The sequence below is a fragment of the Pongo pygmaeus genome, chromosome 9 (genome assembly GCF_028885625.2).
Source record: "Pongo pygmaeus isolate AG05252 chromosome 9, NHGRI_mPonPyg2-v2.0_pri, whole genome shotgun sequence".
Classification (NCBI taxonomy): domain Eukaryota; kingdom Metazoa; phylum Chordata; class Mammalia; order Primates; family Hominidae; genus Pongo; species Pongo pygmaeus.
This window is the reverse complement of record NC_072382.2, coordinates 104,769,289-104,787,245: the sequence shown is the minus strand read 5'-3', so window position 1 is coordinate 104,787,245 and position 17,957 is coordinate 104,769,289. Positions and strand designations below refer to the sequence as shown.

Below are 17,957 nucleotides of genomic sequence, written 5' to 3'. Positions count from 1 at the left end.
ACTCTCAAAGTTCAATAAAATTTTAAAAAGTAATAACTGACATACTGGAACGCAAAAAGCCAAAAGCTAAAATGCCTATACGAAGAGGAGCCAAAAAAAAGCAGAATCCTAAAATGTTCAGAAAATGTAAACAGATACTTCTGAAGGTAACAATAAAGCTAAATACAGAAGATTATTTAATAATTGATATTACAAAGAGTTTGACCTCAGAATCCATCCTCTATTGAGAGTTGACTACCTCGAATATAACCCAGAATACTGCAAGTCTACCTTATGCCCTTACTCATCTCCATCAACCTCTATGCACACATCCTAGGTGAAAGATATGAAGATTCTTTTACAGTAAAATGACTGACACCCTATCCTCTCAAAATACCAGCAAATATTAAGGGGTTGCCATAAAATGGCCAGTCCGTATTTGATCACCTTACAGTGATGCTCAGCAGCCAAGGAGGCCAGGCCACACACTCAGGACTTCCAGCCAGACTTCTAAAACTCACGATTAATAACTAACAGCCAAAGATCAGACAGGTCAAGAAAGCTTCCTAACTCCCTAAAAATATGGGGTAACATGCAAACACTGGGAATCAAAGTAGCATTAGACTTTTTAAAAGCAACACTGAACTCTAGAAGAGAGCACAGCAGGGGTTCTCAAATTTTAGTGTACACCAAAATTACCTGTCAAAACAGAGATTGCGAGGCCTTGCTGTCCCCTCCCCCACAATATATCTGAATCAGAATCAGTTAGTTTGGTTGGAGTTCAAAAATCTGCACTTTTAACAAGTTCCAAAGTGATGCTGATGCTGCTGGTCTAGGAACCAAATTTTGAGAATTGCTGCAATAGAATAAGGCCTTCAAAATTGGGAGCTAAAACTATTTCTAGTCTAGTATTTAAACACAAGCCAATTATTGATCACATACAATAATATATTATAGATACTTTTAGACATGCAAATCTCAAAATATGTTCCAGCCCATATACTCTTTCTACCACGAAAGATGTGTTCTAGAAACCTGAAGTACTAAAGGAAGGAAGAGAAAGACAGGAATTCATAATAAAAGAATACAATAGGTAATCTCTAGAACAATGCTGAAGAGAAGCCCCAAGACAACAGCCTTAAGCAGCAGGCCTAAAGCTAAGAAAAAATAAATAGAACACACAGATCAATGAAGATGTTTCAGGGTTCTGACAGAGAAACTATGGATAAATTTGTGATACGTAAACAGAAAAATATAATCAACTAAAAAAAGGAGGCAATTCTTATATTAAGAACCAATTACTACTAGACCTAAGAAATGAGATAAACATCAACACAATAATAGTGCGAAACTTTAATACTCCACTGACAGCACTAGACAAGTCATCAAGACAGAAAGTCAACAAAGAAATAATGGATTTAAACTATACCCTACAACAAATGGACTTAACAGATATTTACAGAGCATTCTAGCCAATGACAGCAGAATATACATTCTATTCATCAGCACATGGAACATTCTCCAAGATAGACCATATGACAGGCCACAAAACAAGTCTCAGTACATTTAAGAAAATCGAAATTATATCAAGTACTCTCTCAGACCACTGTGGAATAAAACTGGAAATCAACTCCAAAAGGGACCTTCAAAATGATGCAGATACATGGAAATTAAATAACCTGCTCCTGAATGGTTGTTGGGTCAACAATGAAATCAAAATGGAAATTGAAATATTGTTTGAACTGAATTATAATAGTAATACAACCTATCAAAACCTCTAGAATACAGCAAAGGTGGTGCTAAGAGGAAAGCTCACAGCATTAAATGCCTATATCAAAAAGTATGAAAGAGTATAAATAGACAATCTAAGGTCACACCTCATGGAACTGAAGAAACAAGAACAATCCAAACCCAAACCCAACAGAAAAAAAAAAATAACGAAGATTAGAGCAGAACTAAATGAAATTGAAACAAAAAAAGATACAAAAGATAAATGAAACAAAAAGTTCATTCTTTGAAAAAATAAAATTGATAGACGATTTGCAAGATTAACCAAGAAGAGAGAAGATACAAATTAGCTCAATTAGAAGAAATGGGAGATGTTACAACTGACACCACAGAAATACAAAAGATTATTCAAGGCTACTATGAACACCTTTATGCACATAAACTAGAAAACCCAGAGGAGACGGATAAATTTCTGGAAATATACAACCCGCCTAGATTAAACCAGGAAGATATAGAACCTTTGAACAGACCAATAACAAGCAGCAGGATTGAAATGGTAATTTTAAAATTGATGGATTCACAGCTTAATTCTATAAGACATTCAAAGAAGAATTGGTACCAATCCTGTTGACACTATTCAAAAACATAGAGAAGGTGGGAATCCTCCCAAAAGCAATCTATGAGGCCAGTATCACCCTAATGCCAAAACCAGGAAAGGACATAACAAAAAAAGAAAACTACAGACCAATAACCACGATGAACACAGATGCAAAAATCCTCAACAAAACACTAGTGAACCAAATCCAATAGCATGTCAAAAAGATAATCCACCATGATCAACTGAGTTTCATACCAGGGATGCAGGTTTAACATACGTTAAGTCAATAAATGTGATACACCACATAAACAGAATTAAAAACAAATATCACATAATCATCTCAATAGACACAGAAAAGGTATTTAACAAAATCCAGTGTCCCTTTATGATTAAAATCTTCAGCAAAATTGGCACAGAAGGGACATACCTTAAGGTAATAAAAGCCATCTACGGCAAACCCACAGCCAACATTATACTGAATGGGGAAAAGTGGAATGCATTCCCCATGAGAACTGGAACAAGAGACAAGGATGCCCACTTTCACCACTTCTATTCAACATAGCACTATAAGTTCTAGCCAGAACAATCAGACAAGAGAAAGAAATAAAGGGCATCCAAATTGGTAAAGCGGAAGCTAAACTGCCACTGTTTGCTGATGATACTATTATATACCTAGAAAACCCTAAAGACTCATCCAAAAAGCTCCTAGAACTGGTAAATGAATACAGCAAAGTTTCAGAACATAAAATTCATGTACACAAATCAGTAGCTCTGCTATACACCAACTGCAACTACAGTGAGAATCAAATCAAGAACTCAGCTCCTTTTACAGTAGCTGCAAAAAAAAAAAAAAACAACCAAAAAAAAACTTAGGAATACACCTAACCAAGGATATGGTTACAAACAAACAATACAAACAAATGGAAACACATCCCATGCTCAGAGACGGGTAGAATCAATATTGTGAAAATGACCATACTGCCAAAAGCAATCTACAAACTCAATGTGATTCCCATCACAATACCACCATCATTCGTCACAGAAGTAGAAAAAACAATCCTAAAATTCATATGGAACCAAAAAAGAACCTGCATAGCCAAAGCAAGAGTAAGCAAACAAACAAATCTGGAGGCATCACATTACCCAACCTCAAACTATACTATAAGGCCACAGTCACCAAAACAGCATTGCACTGTATAAAAATAGGCACATAGACCAATGGAACAGAAGAGAAAATCCAGAAATAAACCCAAATACTTACAGCCAACTGATCTTTCACAAAGGAAACAAAAACATAGAGTAGAGAAAGGATGCCCTATTCAACCAATGGGGTAATTGGAAAGCCCCATGTAGAAGAATCAAACTGGATCCTCGTCTCTCACCCTATACAAAAATTAACTCAAGATGGATCATACACTTAAATCTAAGACCTGAAACAGTAACCATTCTAGAAGATAACATCAGAAATACCCTTATAGACATTGGCTTAGGTAAAGACTTCATGACCAAGAACCCAAAAGCAAATGCAACAAATACAAAGATAAACAGACAGGACTTAATTAAACTAAAATCCTTCTGCACAGCAAAAGAAATAATCAGCAGAGTTAACAGACAACCCACAGAGTAGGAGAAAATCTTCACAATCTATACATCCAACAAAGGACTAATATCCAGAATCTACAACAAACTGTAACAAATCAGCAAGAAAAAAACAAACAACTCCATCAAAAAGTGGGCTAAGAACATGAATAGACAATTCTCAAAAGAAGATATACAAATGGCCAACAAGCATATGGAAAAATGCTCAACATCATTAATTATCAGAGAAATGCAAATCAAAACCACAATCCAGTACCACCTCACTCTTGCAAGAATGGCCATAATAAAAAAATCAAAAAATAATAGATGTTAGCAGGGATGCAATGAAAAGGGAACACTTTTACACTGTTGGTAGGAATGTAAACCAGTACAACCACTATGGAAAACAGTGTGGAGATTCCTTAAAGAACTAAAAGTAGATCTACTCTTTGATCCAGCAATTCTACTACTAGGTATCCACCCAGAGGAAAAGAAGGCATTATATGGAAAAGATACTTGCACACACATGTTTGTAGCAGCACAAATTGCAATGGCAAAAATATGGAACCAACCCAATGCCCATCATTCAATGAGTGGATAAAGAGAATGTGGTATATATATATACCACGGAATACTACTCAACCACAAAAAGAAACAAAATAATGGCATTTGCAACAATCTGGATGGAACTGGAGACAAATATTCTAAGTAAAGTATCTCAGGAATGGAAAACCAAACATCGTACGTTCTCACTCATGTAGGAGCTAAGCTATAAGGACGCAAAGGCATAAGAATGAAGCATTGGACTTTGGAGACTCAGGGGAAAGGGCAGCGGGTGGCAAGAGATAAAAGACTACACATTGGGTATAGTGTAACACTGCTCAGATGATGGCTGTACCAAAATCTCAGAAATCACCACTAAAGATCTCATTCATGTAACCAAACACCACTTGTTCCCCAAAAACCTATTGAAATTTTTTTTTTGAAAGAACATAAACCTTTTGATCTGCATTTAGAACAAAAGAGATAAAATATATTTCTGACTTAGTAACGATAGCAAATTAGAACCATAAGCTCTAATAGTAAGTGGTTAAATCTTCCTCCTACCTGTCCACACACTGTTTTGGAACATATATGCTAAACATTTCCTAGAACTTAGAAGGTAAAAACAAATATAAAAGCCTTAAATTTCCAGCCGGGCACGGTGGCTCATGCCTGTAATCCCAGCACTCTGGGAGGCAGAGGTGGGCGGATCACTAGGTCAGGAGATCGAGACCATCTTGGCCAACATGGCGAAACCCCTTCTCTACTAAAATACAAAAAATTAGCCAGGTGTGGTAGCACATGCCTGTAATTCCAGCTACTTGGGAGGCTGAAGCAGGGGAATTACTTGAACCCGGGAGGCAGATGTTGAAGTGAGCTGAGATCGTGCCACTGCACTCCAGCCTGGCGACAGAGCAAGACTCTGTCTCAAAACAATAAATAAATAAATAAATAAATAAATAAATAAAAATAAAAGCCTTAAATTTCCAAAGCTTTCCTTTTGTACTTTAACGTTATTCCTTGGCCAGGCGTGGTGGTCCACACCTGTAATCCCAGCACTTTGGGAGGCCGAGGCAGGCGAATCACCTGAGGTCGGGAGTTCAAGACCAGCCTGACCAACATGGAGAAATTCCGTCTCTACTAAAAATACAAAATTAACCGGGCGTGGTGGCACATGCCTGTAATCTCAGCTACTCGGGAGGCTGAGACAGGAGAATCACTTGAACCTGGGAGGTGGAGGTTTTAGTGGGCCGAGATCACACCACTGCAATCCAGCCTGGGCAACAAGAGCGAAACTCTGTCTCAACAACAACAACAACAACAACAAAAATTCCTTTATGAAACTTTGGCTCCTTCTAAAGGAACTTTTACCTAGCCTTCCCACAATATAATAATGGTAAAGAAAAAGTGAGTTGGTTCTTCTCTCTCCTTCTAATTGCTTTCTTTTTTTGATCTGTTTTTAAATTTGTCTTTAATTGACTCATTTTATATATTTTAGTATTGTCAACTGCCATTTTACAAATAGAGAAAAAATAAAAATAATAATATATTAAAACCTCATCAAACTGATGAAAATAAAGGTTAGAATTGTTTATATTTTATATTTCACTTACGATTCTAATCCTGCCTGTTCAGTTTCCAAAGGATGAATTCGTTCCAAGACATGGGAATACTGGATATTGGCTTTCACCCATGCAGCCAAAGGTGCAGCTGCAGTACTGGCACGCTTAGCATTCTGAAAAATCCATGGAAGTGATTCAACATACTTACTTAATTTCAAATGAAAGCAAAGTTAATTCTAACACACTTTTTTTGGGCACTTATTAACTTGACCCAAATAAAGAAGTTTTTGGCTTACAGCTAAAATAAAAATACAGTGAACTTCTATTTTGATTAAGAGAAATATACATGAACTCTATTTTCACTTAAAAATAAATTTTTTGAACCACACAGAATCTTTAAAACAAAGATGTTTTATCAACATAATTTTCTATTAGTCACATTTCTAATCAATACATGTGTCATCCACAACAAAGTTCGAGCATCAATTCTTTTTCTTCTATACATGTGATTTATCTTTATTAGATAAGAGCAGCTTTAAAACTATTGTAGTTGGTGTTAAAGAAGATGTACATAACATTTTGATTAAGGGATCTAAAAAAATACCAGAATCATGAAATCTAAATTGTTCACTGAAATTAGATACCACTGTCCTAAAACAGATACCTGTTGTTATCTGACAAGTACACAAGAAAAAGTAAAACCACACCAGGACAGTTTAAAGCTTAAAAAAAAAAAAAAAAAAGCTGAGAACATTAACAGCAGATACAAAACTAGTAAAACCACTCAAGATAATAAATCTCCCCTGCTACCTAGATTCTAATTTACCTGATTCTGATGGTTAATGCTTCCCAAATGTAATTCCTATAAGCTTATTTTTTTATTTTCATTTTTAAGTGATCTAAACAATTGGCAATGACAAAGCACCACATTTTAAAAAGCAGAATATTATATGGTATGGAAAAGCAAATTTATGGTATAACTTAAAAATTACCTTTGGATCAAAAGATCCTTTATTTTTAAAAAGAAGTTCTTCAACACTCTCTCTTATTTCCTTTGAAATATTTCGGGCATCAAAGGTTGCTATGTCTTCTCTTACACCTCTTTTTGCAAGGAAACTAAAATTAAAGCATATTTCCTTAAATGAGGCTAAATAAAATTTGCTGTTTCTGAAAAAAAATCAGTTTAACAAAATGGTGTATGCAATACTTTTATCCATTAGTTAACAAAAATATGGTACTAAAACCTTTAAGCTTCTAATGTATTATCCTTATTTTTGTTTGTTTGTTTTGAGACAGAGTCTCACTCTGTCACCCAGGCTGGAGTGCTGTGGTACAATCTCAGCTCACTGCAATCTCCACGTCCTGGGCTCAAGCGATCCTCCCAGCTCAGCCTCCCAAGTAGCTGGGACCACAGGCGTGTGCCACCACACCAGGCTAATTTTTTGTATTTTTGGTAGAGATGGGGTTTAACCATGTGGCCCAGGCTGGTCTCAAACTCCTGGCCTAAAGTGCCTTGGCCTCCCAAAGTGCTGGGATTACAGGTGTGCCCAGCTGTATTATCGACTTTTTGTAGACAACAAAAACTCTAGAGAGATGTAGGACAGTCTTTCTAATGTTCTGTGAATAAACTAGAACAAGAAGTGATATGAAAGAATCACAATCTTATTCTACTCAAATCCTTATTTGTGAACTATTAGGTACTCAAATGTCCTAGGATATGCAAGAAAACTGACTGACTCCTTTTAAGGTAACTTAAAGTGCTCTCTCAACCTATGTCCTCCCCCATCTCCAGATACAAAAGGAACTCTTTACTATCAACCTAAATACTAACAAGGAACTTAATATCGGCACAAACCATAACACAACTATTATAACATGAAACCTGAACCTGCATGGTTTCATATTTTGTTAATACCTTATTCTCTTCTAGTTTGCAGCTCCCTTTTATTATTTAAGGGTCTCCTTCCTTCTGTTTCTGTCTCTGTCTCTTTCCCTCTCTCAGTAGTACAAGACTCTTAAGGATAGTGACTATATTTTCTTCAACAGTAAATCACAGTGAAATCACAGTCCTCTCTACTATGTATGGACCAAATATATTATTATATTTACTGAGAAATTTCTTAAAGATTCTAAGGTATTCCTTTTCTCCTCTTTCGACACTTTTAACAATCACTTATAGTGAAAGGAATATATAGATCTTGATATATGATTACATAGAATACCTTGAAATTTCAAGCCAAAATGTACACCCATGTATTTAGATGAAGTGCATTTTGAAAAACAATATAAGAAATATTTAAAACTATGAAAGAATGTGTCATTCATTGCTGAAATAATATTTTTCACAAACTGAAAAATTTACCTTTTCATGCTCACCCAAGATGTATCAAAGATACCCATCAACCTTAAAACTCCTTCAAGAATGTCTCTAATTACATCAGGTGGCATGCGCAGTGAGCGAATTTCTGAAAGTGATTCGGGCTTAATGTTTCCAACTGCTAGTTTAGCTTCATTGACTAAAGGCTAAAAGAGAAAAAGGCCATTTTTATCTTCAAATTATATATTTTTTAAAATCATTAACTCTTGAAAAATTATCTTCTATTGTCATTTATGCAAAATGACTATAGTTACTAACGTCCTCTCTCTTAAAATATCAAAATGCTTTAAATCATACAAGGTGTTAAAAATGTTCAAGTTGAGACTGTAAGACTTCTTGCCACCACAACTGCAATAATCTAATTTGGAAAATCTAACTTGTTTTGAGACAATTTGTCATTTTCAAGAGGCTCTTTATATCTTAGGACTAGCTGGCTTATTTAATCAACTGGAGAAAAAGAGCTTAACAGTATATCTTAATTTATCTAACACATTTTTTCCCTCTACAATCAAAACCATATGGCTCATGGAAAACAAAGATTATTTTTAATTATCATCCATTAATTTATACTTTTTCTGGAAGGCTTTCCTTCTTGTTCTCTTTTACAAGTAATATTTTGGTTGAAAACCACATTTTATAATACTATGAGAAAACAACTTGAGTTACAAATAATGTTTAAATTCCTACATATAACTGGTAAGCAAAAATGTAAATGGATCTTAGAATGTTTTTTAACTTACTTGTACTTCTTTTAATTCATCATCAATTTTATTTTTTCTTTCTTCAATTTTAACAACTTCTTCTGCTATTCTGTGCTTCAGTCTTTCAAGTTCTGTTTTTTGCTCACTAGCATCCTGTAAGAATATTTAAGTGGCATTCCAATCAATTTTAATGCTTGATATTTAAAAGCATGAAATCCAAAATATAACATTTCAAAATAACATTTTCTATTAAATGTTTCCTAATATTAGTTTTGAATCTACGACAAGAGAGTTTCCAAAATGCCTGGGAAACCAATGATATATTTTACTCCATATTTTCTATCAGAAAGGTTTCAGTGCTTTAATTTTTTTCTACTTAGCAAAGCAATAAATGCTTTTTATATAAAATTTAAACAAGATAGGAATACATAATTTTCTCCTTTTTAATTTTAACTTTTTTTGAAATGGAGTCTTGCTCTTGTCGCCCAGACTGGAGCGCAATGGCACGATCTCAGCTCACTTCAACCTCCACCTCCTGGGTTCAAGTGATTCTCCTACCTCAGCCTCCCAAGTAGCTGGGATTACAGGTGCCCACCACCATGCCCAGCTAATTTTTATATTTTTAGTAGAGACGGGGTTTCGCCATGTTGGCCAGGCTGGTCTCGAACTCCTGACCTTGTGATCCACCCACCTCAGCCTCCCAAAATGCTAGGATTAGCGGCGTGAGCCACTGCGCCCAGCAGAAATACATAATTTTCAAGGTAAGATTTTAATTTGTATTTCCTTGATTATTGATGAGGTTGAACATCTTTGTATATATTTGTCATTCTGAGGTTTTTTTTCCTTTTTTTCTTTTTGAGACAGGGTCTTACTATGTTAATTAGACTCCCAGACTCAAGGGGCCCTCCCCACTTCAGCTTCCCAAGTAGCTGACATTAAAGGCATGTACTGCCATGCCCAGATCCTGAAATGCATAATTTCTTAAATAATCATAATAAAACATATTGAACACTTAAACAGCCCAGGCATAGCTCATGGATTCCTTCTTTTATTAACCTCCTGTTCCAATTGGAAGGTATCTCTATTCTGAGTTTGTATAGCATTTAATTTGCACTTTCTTTAGGCCATAAACCTAGAATTGCAAGCCTTAGAAGTTACACAATTTTGTATTTAAGCTATCTCTTCAGACGGTACTTTCTACAAAATACCAAACAGAAATATCTGCTATTTATAATTAAGCAAAATTATTAACTTATGAGACGCATAGTTATTCTCCTGGGTCTCTGCTGGATAATAAAATTAGCTACAGTCTTAGAAATATCGCTTCTCAGAACAGCGCAGAGAAAAAAGTAGCACATACTCAATGTGTATTACTAATGTCACCAGCCAGAGAGTATGCAAAGCACACATAGTGCCGAACATTTTCCTTTATAAACACATGGTAATCAACAGTGTTATCCTTTATGTAGTGTTTACTTTTTGATATTTCAAATAACTCTTTCGAGGCCAAAATAATTGACAGATTTTTTAACAATAAAAATGGCTGTCTTCATTAAGTAAATATTAATATTAATTTTGTTCCAAAATACCTTCAGAAAAAAATATGTTAAAATTTTACAGTATAAAAATTATATTTACATTTTCTGATGTATTACTTACCTGGTCAGGTACTCACTAATTTGATTTCTATCGTAGTTTGGCTGTTTCTATAATTTCTTACAAAGGAATCATACAGTATACAGTCTTTCGTGTCTGGCTGTTTTCACTTAAGTGTAATGCTTCTAAGATTTATCACGTTTTCATTTCTCTTAGCTAAAAATCTGAAAGTGGGACTGCTGGCTGACGTACTAAGATATGTTTAACTTTATGAGACTGTGTCAAACTTTCGAAAAGTAACTGTAGCATCATTCATTTCCTCCAGCAATTATAAGAGTTCCAGATGCTCCACACCGCCTTGCCATACTAGATTGAGGTGTTTTCAGTCTTTTTATTTTACCCATTCTAGTGGATATGTAGCAGCATATCACTGGGACTTTAGCTTACACTTACTTGATGATAATGAAATTAAGCATCTTTTCATGTGTTTACCGTCCCTTTATATGTCTTCTTTCATAAATGGTCTGCTCAAATCTTTTGTTCATTGTTAAACTGGATTTCTGTTTTTGCTCTTATTGAGTTGTAGTATTTTTAAAATTCTGAATAGAAGTTCTTTATCAAATATACGTTTTGTAAATATTTTCTCCCAGTCTGTGACTTGCCTTTTCATTTCAGAATTTATTTCAAAGAGCAGAAGTTTTCATTTTGATGAAATCCAATTTATCAATTTTCTTTTTCTATTTTGATATCACATCGAACAAGTCTTTGCCTCACCAAGGTCACAAAGATGTTCTCCTGTGTTTTCTTCTAAGTTTTATAATTTCATGTTCTACACTTAGATCCATCATCCACGCTGTGTAAATTTTTGTGTAAGTTAAAAGGTAAATGCTCTGGTCTTTTTCTGTCTCTACCTGGATATCTAAATATCCAGCACCATTTTTTAAAAAGACTATCTTTCCCCATTTAATTGGCATTTTTGTGTAAAATCAACTGACCACATTCCAGTGATCTCTGTGCCTAATATGACACTAATATCAGATCGCCTTATGATTACTGAAAAGTGACACTTGAAATCCTAAGTCTCATAACTTCGTTAAGATTTTTCATGCCACTTACTTTTTAATTGAGATATACACATTAGTCTGATGAATATTAAAGTTAATTTTCATAAAAGAGGCATTAGACTAGTGCCTAGTTGACAAGGTAACAGTCACAGAGATGGAGATGGGGAAACATATTTGAGGCATAGTCAGGGAAATAAAATTGACAGAATTTAATGACTCATTACATTAAGGGATGAGGTAACAAAAGTCTCAGTATAATATAATTTATAAGTTCTGTTTTAAATAATTAGTGTATATTATAGTACCATAACCTGAGGAAAGAAATACAGGAAAAAAAAGTCATAAGTTCAGTTTTGAACCTGTTTCAAATTGTAATGCCCAAGAGACTTCCAAGAAGACATGCTTAACAGATAAAATTGAATTTTTTTTTTTTTTGAGAGTCTTGCTCTGTCACTCAGGCTGGAGAGCAGTGGCATGATTTCAGCTCATTGTACAACCTCTGCCTCTCAAACTCAAACAATCCTCCTACCTCAGGAGGCTGAGTAGCTGGGACTACAGGCACGTGCCACCACACTCAGCTCATTTTTACTTTTTTTTGTAGAGATGAGGTCTCACTATATTGCCCAGGCTGGTCTTAAACTCATGGGCTCAAGCGATCTTCCCGCTTGGCTTCCCAAAGAGCTAGGATTACAGGCATGAGCGACCATGCCCTGACAGTAATTGAGTAACTCTGAAGCTAATAAGAGGAGTTAGGATAAAGAATAAAAAAGATGAATTTGAAAACAGTTATATGTAGTTGGTAGTAAGAGCAATATAATGAACAAGATCATCCTGAAAGAGCATGCAGACATAAAATACTGGGGCAAGGAAGGAACTCAGAGAAATCTCCTTTGAAAGCGTTCAACAAAACAAAGGCAACAGCTCAAAAAATATATAATCAAAATACAAAACATCATGAAAGTACTGAAAGAATAAAAACATTTCATAAATCTTGAGAAAATTAAAAGCAAGGAAAACTCTCAAAGCCTGAAGGAGAGAATTCTAAGAAAAATAAAAGGAAATACCAACCTAACTGGCAGAGTATAAGAAATAAAATCAGTTACAGACAGATCCATGCCAATTTAAAATATAAAAAGAGTTTACATAATTTGCACATGGTCAACTGAATGCACTGAGTTATCAGTCTAAACAATATAGGAAAATACCACGCCCTTCCACAAAAGCTTAAGGACATAATATCAATCTGACTCAGTATGAATAAGCAATATTTTTGAAATCCACCTAAGTGAAAATGTTATTTTTCACTGACTGACAAGCAGGCATAAATGCTCTCCCTGTTGTTTTCATTTTTGTGGTCACTCTAAACATTACCTGCATTGACACTGTGATCATTTGAAGGGCAGCATCTGCTTCATCTTGCTTCGTTTTAAGTAACACACTTTGTTCTCCAGCCTTTCTGTTCAGTTCATCCACAAGAGCTTTAGCTTCATTTAGTTTAGATACACCAGCCTACATCAATAAAATATTGATTGGCAATATTTTAAAAAAGGAATTTTACATACACACAGTAAATAAAGCCCTATAGAAAAGAATCAAGCAAACATGTTAAGTGTGTATATACAAAACAGTAGCAAGTAGACTTAGGTTTTTTCTTATTGCTAATTATAACAATTTATTTCACATGATACTCATTAAGATGTAGTTAAAGATCCCACAGAGGTTTTAAAGAAAAACAAATTTTAAAGCATCACAGAGAATGGTTCCACATATGCAAATCAGCTAACATAATATATCACATCAACAGAACAAAGGACAAAAACCAGATAATCATCAAAATAGACACAGAAAACACATCTGATAAAATTCAACATACCTTCAAGGCAAGAACTCTCAAAAAATTAGGCATTGGAGGAACATACCTCAACATAATAAAGGCCAAAAATGACAAACCCTCTGCCCACATCACACTGAATGTGGGCTGGAAGCCTTTTCTAAGAACTGAACAAGACAAGGATGCCCACTTTCACCACTCTATTCAACATAGTACCAGAAGTCCAAGCCACATCAATCAGGCAAGAGAAAGAAACAAAAGACATCCAAATTGGAAAAGAGGAAGTCAAATTGTCCCTCTTTATAGCTGGGCATGACTTTATATCTAGAAAAACCTAAAGACTCCACCAAAAAACTCTTAGAAGTGATAAGCAAATTTGGTAAAGCTGCAGGATACAAAATCAACACAGAAAAATCAGCAATGTTTCTATACATCAATAATGAACTCACCGAAAAAGAAATTAAGAAGGCAATCCTATTTACAGCAGCTACAAAAAATAAGTAACACCTAGGAATAAAGTGAACCAAGGAGAGGAAAGACCTCTACAAGGTAAACTACAGCACACCAATGAAAGAAATTGAAAAAGATAGAAAAAAAAAAAAAAAGGGAAAGACATCTCATGCTCATGGATCAAAAGTATTAGCATTGTGGCTGGGTGCAGTGGTTTACACCTGTAATCCCAGCACTTTGGGAGGCTGAGGTGGCTGGATCACTTGAGGTCAGGAGTTCCAGACCAGCCTGGCCAACATAATGAAACCCCGTCTCTATTGAAAATAAAAAATTAGCCAGGCATGGTGGCACCTGCCTGTATCCCAGCTACTCGGGAGGCTGAGGCATAAGAATCGCTTGAACCAAGGAGTCAGAGGCTGCAGTGAGCCAAGATAGCACTATTACACTCCAGCCTGGGCAACAGAGCAAGAAGAAGTACTAGTATTGTTAAAATGGCCATACTACTCAAAGCAATCTACAGATTCAATGTAATATCTATGAAAATACTAATTATATTCTTCACAGAAATTTTTTAAAAAATCCAAAGATTTGTTTGAAACCACAAAAGAGCCTGAATAACCAAAGCAATCCTGAGCAAAAAGAACAAAGCTAGAGGCATCACACTACCTGACTCCAAAATATACTACAAAGCTACAGTAACCAAAACGGCATGGTATTTGTATAAAACAGACACACAGATCAATGGAACAGAATAAAGAACCCAGAAATAAATTCATGTATTTACAGTCCACTGATTTTCAGCAAAGGATATATTGGGAAAAGGACACCCTCTTCATTAAATGGTGGTGGGAAAATTGGATATCCACATGCGAAAGAATGAAACTAGACCTCCCTCTGTCATCATATACAAAAAATCAACTCAAAATGAATTAAATACTTAAACAAAAGACCTGGAACTATAAAACTTCTAGAATAAAACATTGAGGAAATGCTCCAGGACATTGGTTTAGGCAAATATTTTATGGTTAAGACCTCAAAAGCATAGGCAACAAAAATGAAAATAGAAAAATGAGACTATATTAAAGTAAAAAGCTTCTTCACAGCAAAAGAAACAATTAACAGAGTGAAGAAACAACCTGTTAAGTGGGAGAACATATTTGCAAACTGTTCATCTGACAAGAGGCTTAATATGTAAATTATACAAGAAATTCAAACAACTGAACAACAACAACAAAGAATTCCATTAAAAAGCAGGCAAAGGATCTGAATAGATTTTTTTTAAAAAAAGACACACAAATGGCCAACAGTATATGAAAAAATGTTCAACATCACTAATCACCCTTTGATCATTACACATTCTTGTATGAATCAAAATATCACATGTACCCCATAAATATCAATAAAATTATCATTATCTATAACATTTTAAAATAAATCCATGTCTTAAAAAAAAGCATCATAGAAAAGCTAAACAGATAAATATATATTTGATAGTTTAAACACTGAACTTAATAAAAAACACTTTTTTATTATTATTATTATTATTATACTTTAGGTTTTATGGTACATGTGCGCAATGTGCAGGTAAGTTACATATGTATACATGTGCCATGCTGGTGCGCTGCACCCACTAACTCGTCATCTAGCATTAGGTATATCTCCCAATGCTATCCCTCCCTCCTCCCCCCACCCCACAACAGTCCCCGAAGTGTGATGTTCCCCTTCCTGTGTCCATGTGTTCTCACTGTTCAACTCCCACCTATGAGTGAGAATATGCGGTGTTTGGTTAATAAAAAACACTTTTTACCATTATATTAGATGGGAGAGAAAATAGCAACCAAGGGATAACTCACTAAACCTTTTCTAATTTCAGTCTCACTGATTGGGAAAAAGGACTCAAGGGTCACTCTTTTTTACAGTAGACATGACTTGGTTTTGTCTGTCTAATATTCACTTTTCTTGTAAGAGACTTTCTCACATATGGTTCTGGTGGGCTGTCATTCACTTGCCTAACCTGCATTTTGAGTAGGCATTTCACCCTGGCCTGGCCATTATGGTACCCCATCCTACTGTCCAAACAACAGAATAATGAACCCAAGGATGTACATGAAAAAAATTCTGTACCTTCTATCATGTTTTTGTCACCTAACAAATCAGAAGACTTGGGGAAAGAGTAATGGCAAAAAAGGAATGTAACTAATATCTATTGAGCACCCAACATAAAGTACAGGTATTAAGCTAAGTTTTTTCCATATGAATTTTATCTAATACACTCACATACAATTACCATTGACCCAATTAAGCTGCAAAACAGTAAGTTAAAGTAATTTATCCAAAGTACCATAGAGAACTAAATCAGGAAATTAACCCTCCCCAAAGCCCGTATACTTAGTACCTTAATATAAATGAAAGTGAATCATTAGAAATGATTAAGATAATTATGTCAATTAAGATGGAGCCTACTTTATTACCCTAACAAAGGGAAACTAAAACTTTGGAGAGGAAATGTTCTCTAACAACTTCAGAGGCTGACATTCTAATGTCACATTTAAGTTAAAGCTCTATAATTAAAGAAATATGGAAAGAAAACTGTTCAGAATGTACTAAGTGAAGTGACATGGATGAAAACATTACTTTATAAAATATAATCTTAATTTTAAAGGTTATTATAAAATATAATCTTGGACATTATGTTTCAGTTAATAACAGGGTTTTCTTTTTTCTTTATTATTATTTTATTTTATTTTGCCATTAGTTATTGGGGTACAGGTGGTATTTGCTTACGTAAGTTCTTTAGCGGTGAATTGTGAGATACTGGTGCACCCATCACCAGAGCAGTATACACTGCACCATATTTGTTGCCTTTTATCCCTCCCCACACCACTCTTACCCCCAAGTCCCCAAAGTCCACTGTATCATCTTATGCTGAATAACAGAGTTTTCTTAATTTCTAAAAATGTTTTCATGTGAAAGAGACTCTTAAAGAGAGTACCATAAGCTATCAAAAATCCATACATGCCAACCAGCGAGGAAAAGAAATAACCAGAGAATTAAAAAAAAAAATACAAATCATCACTAAAACCTACAGGGCAACATAGGTAGGAAAGTGAGACTGTTTTCCAAGGCTTTTAATACAGTACATTTATTAATACCAGATATATGCCACCTGCAACATAGCATTGTGATTTACAAAACTCTTGTTTCCTATATATAGATAAAATAATTCAAGATTACCAATACTATACCTGCAAATGACTTTGTCTTTTTAATAATTCCTTTTTCTTGCTGCTACTAATGGCAGAATACACATGTAAAAAGGTCATATATCGGCTTGGTGTAGCACCATATGCTTTACAAGATTCATGGATTAATAAAAATGATTTTAGAAAATCAGGATCAACTAGAAAAAAATAGAAAATAAAAATAACTTATTATATGTGCGATTCATTAAAAATAAGAGAAAATATCCTAATGATAGTTATTTTATACAAGATACTTCCATGCTATATAATTATAAATATGAGATAGCATCTTTGCTTAAAGATGCACAGGCATTCCTAGACAACTATTCACAGCTCCCATCTTCCTTAGGAATTTTGAATTATCTAGTTTTAGTAGCATCTATATACTGTTATATATTTCCCCTGAACATCTTTATTGTTGCAAGAAAAATAAATCTACATGTCGTCATAACATATAAATTAATTGGGACTATATAACACATGTACAGCAATCCAAAAGTGAGCTAAATACAATCTGCTGAACAGAAAAACAATACACAAAATACCTATCCACTCCCATTTGATACAGGGAGAAAGAAGACTTCAAAAGCCAAAAAGCTAAGAATAAGTTCACACTAGATTCAATGTATCCATGATCAAACACATATTCCTCTCACCGACACAATTTGCATCTGTATTCCCTGCCCCAGTGAATGAAATCAATTTGTA

At 34.7% G+C, this 17,957-nt stretch overlaps 1 protein-coding gene across 6 annotated transcripts in view; it reads right to left on the bottom strand.

Annotated features, from left to right (window-relative positions):
• Positions 1–17,957, bottom strand: part of DYNC2H1 (dynein cytoplasmic 2 heavy chain 1) — a 359,810-nt gene that overhangs the window by 245,554 nt on the left and 96,299 nt on the right. For all 6 annotated transcript variants that reach the window (XM_054438209.2, XM_063672124.1, XM_063672125.1 and 3 more), the window contains 6 exons: positions 17,253–17,407; positions 13,098–13,235; positions 9,106–9,219; positions 8,351–8,511; positions 6,981–7,104; positions 6,040–6,161 (listed from right to left, as the gene is read on the bottom strand). In XM_054438209.2, the coding sequence (XP_054294184.2) occupies positions 6,040–6,161; positions 6,981–7,104; positions 8,351–8,511; positions 9,106–9,219; positions 13,098–13,235; positions 17,253–17,407 (814 nt within the window). The remainder of the gene's footprint in view (positions 1–6,039; positions 6,162–6,980; positions 7,105–8,350; positions 8,512–9,105; positions 9,220–13,097; positions 13,236–17,252; positions 17,408–17,957) is intronic.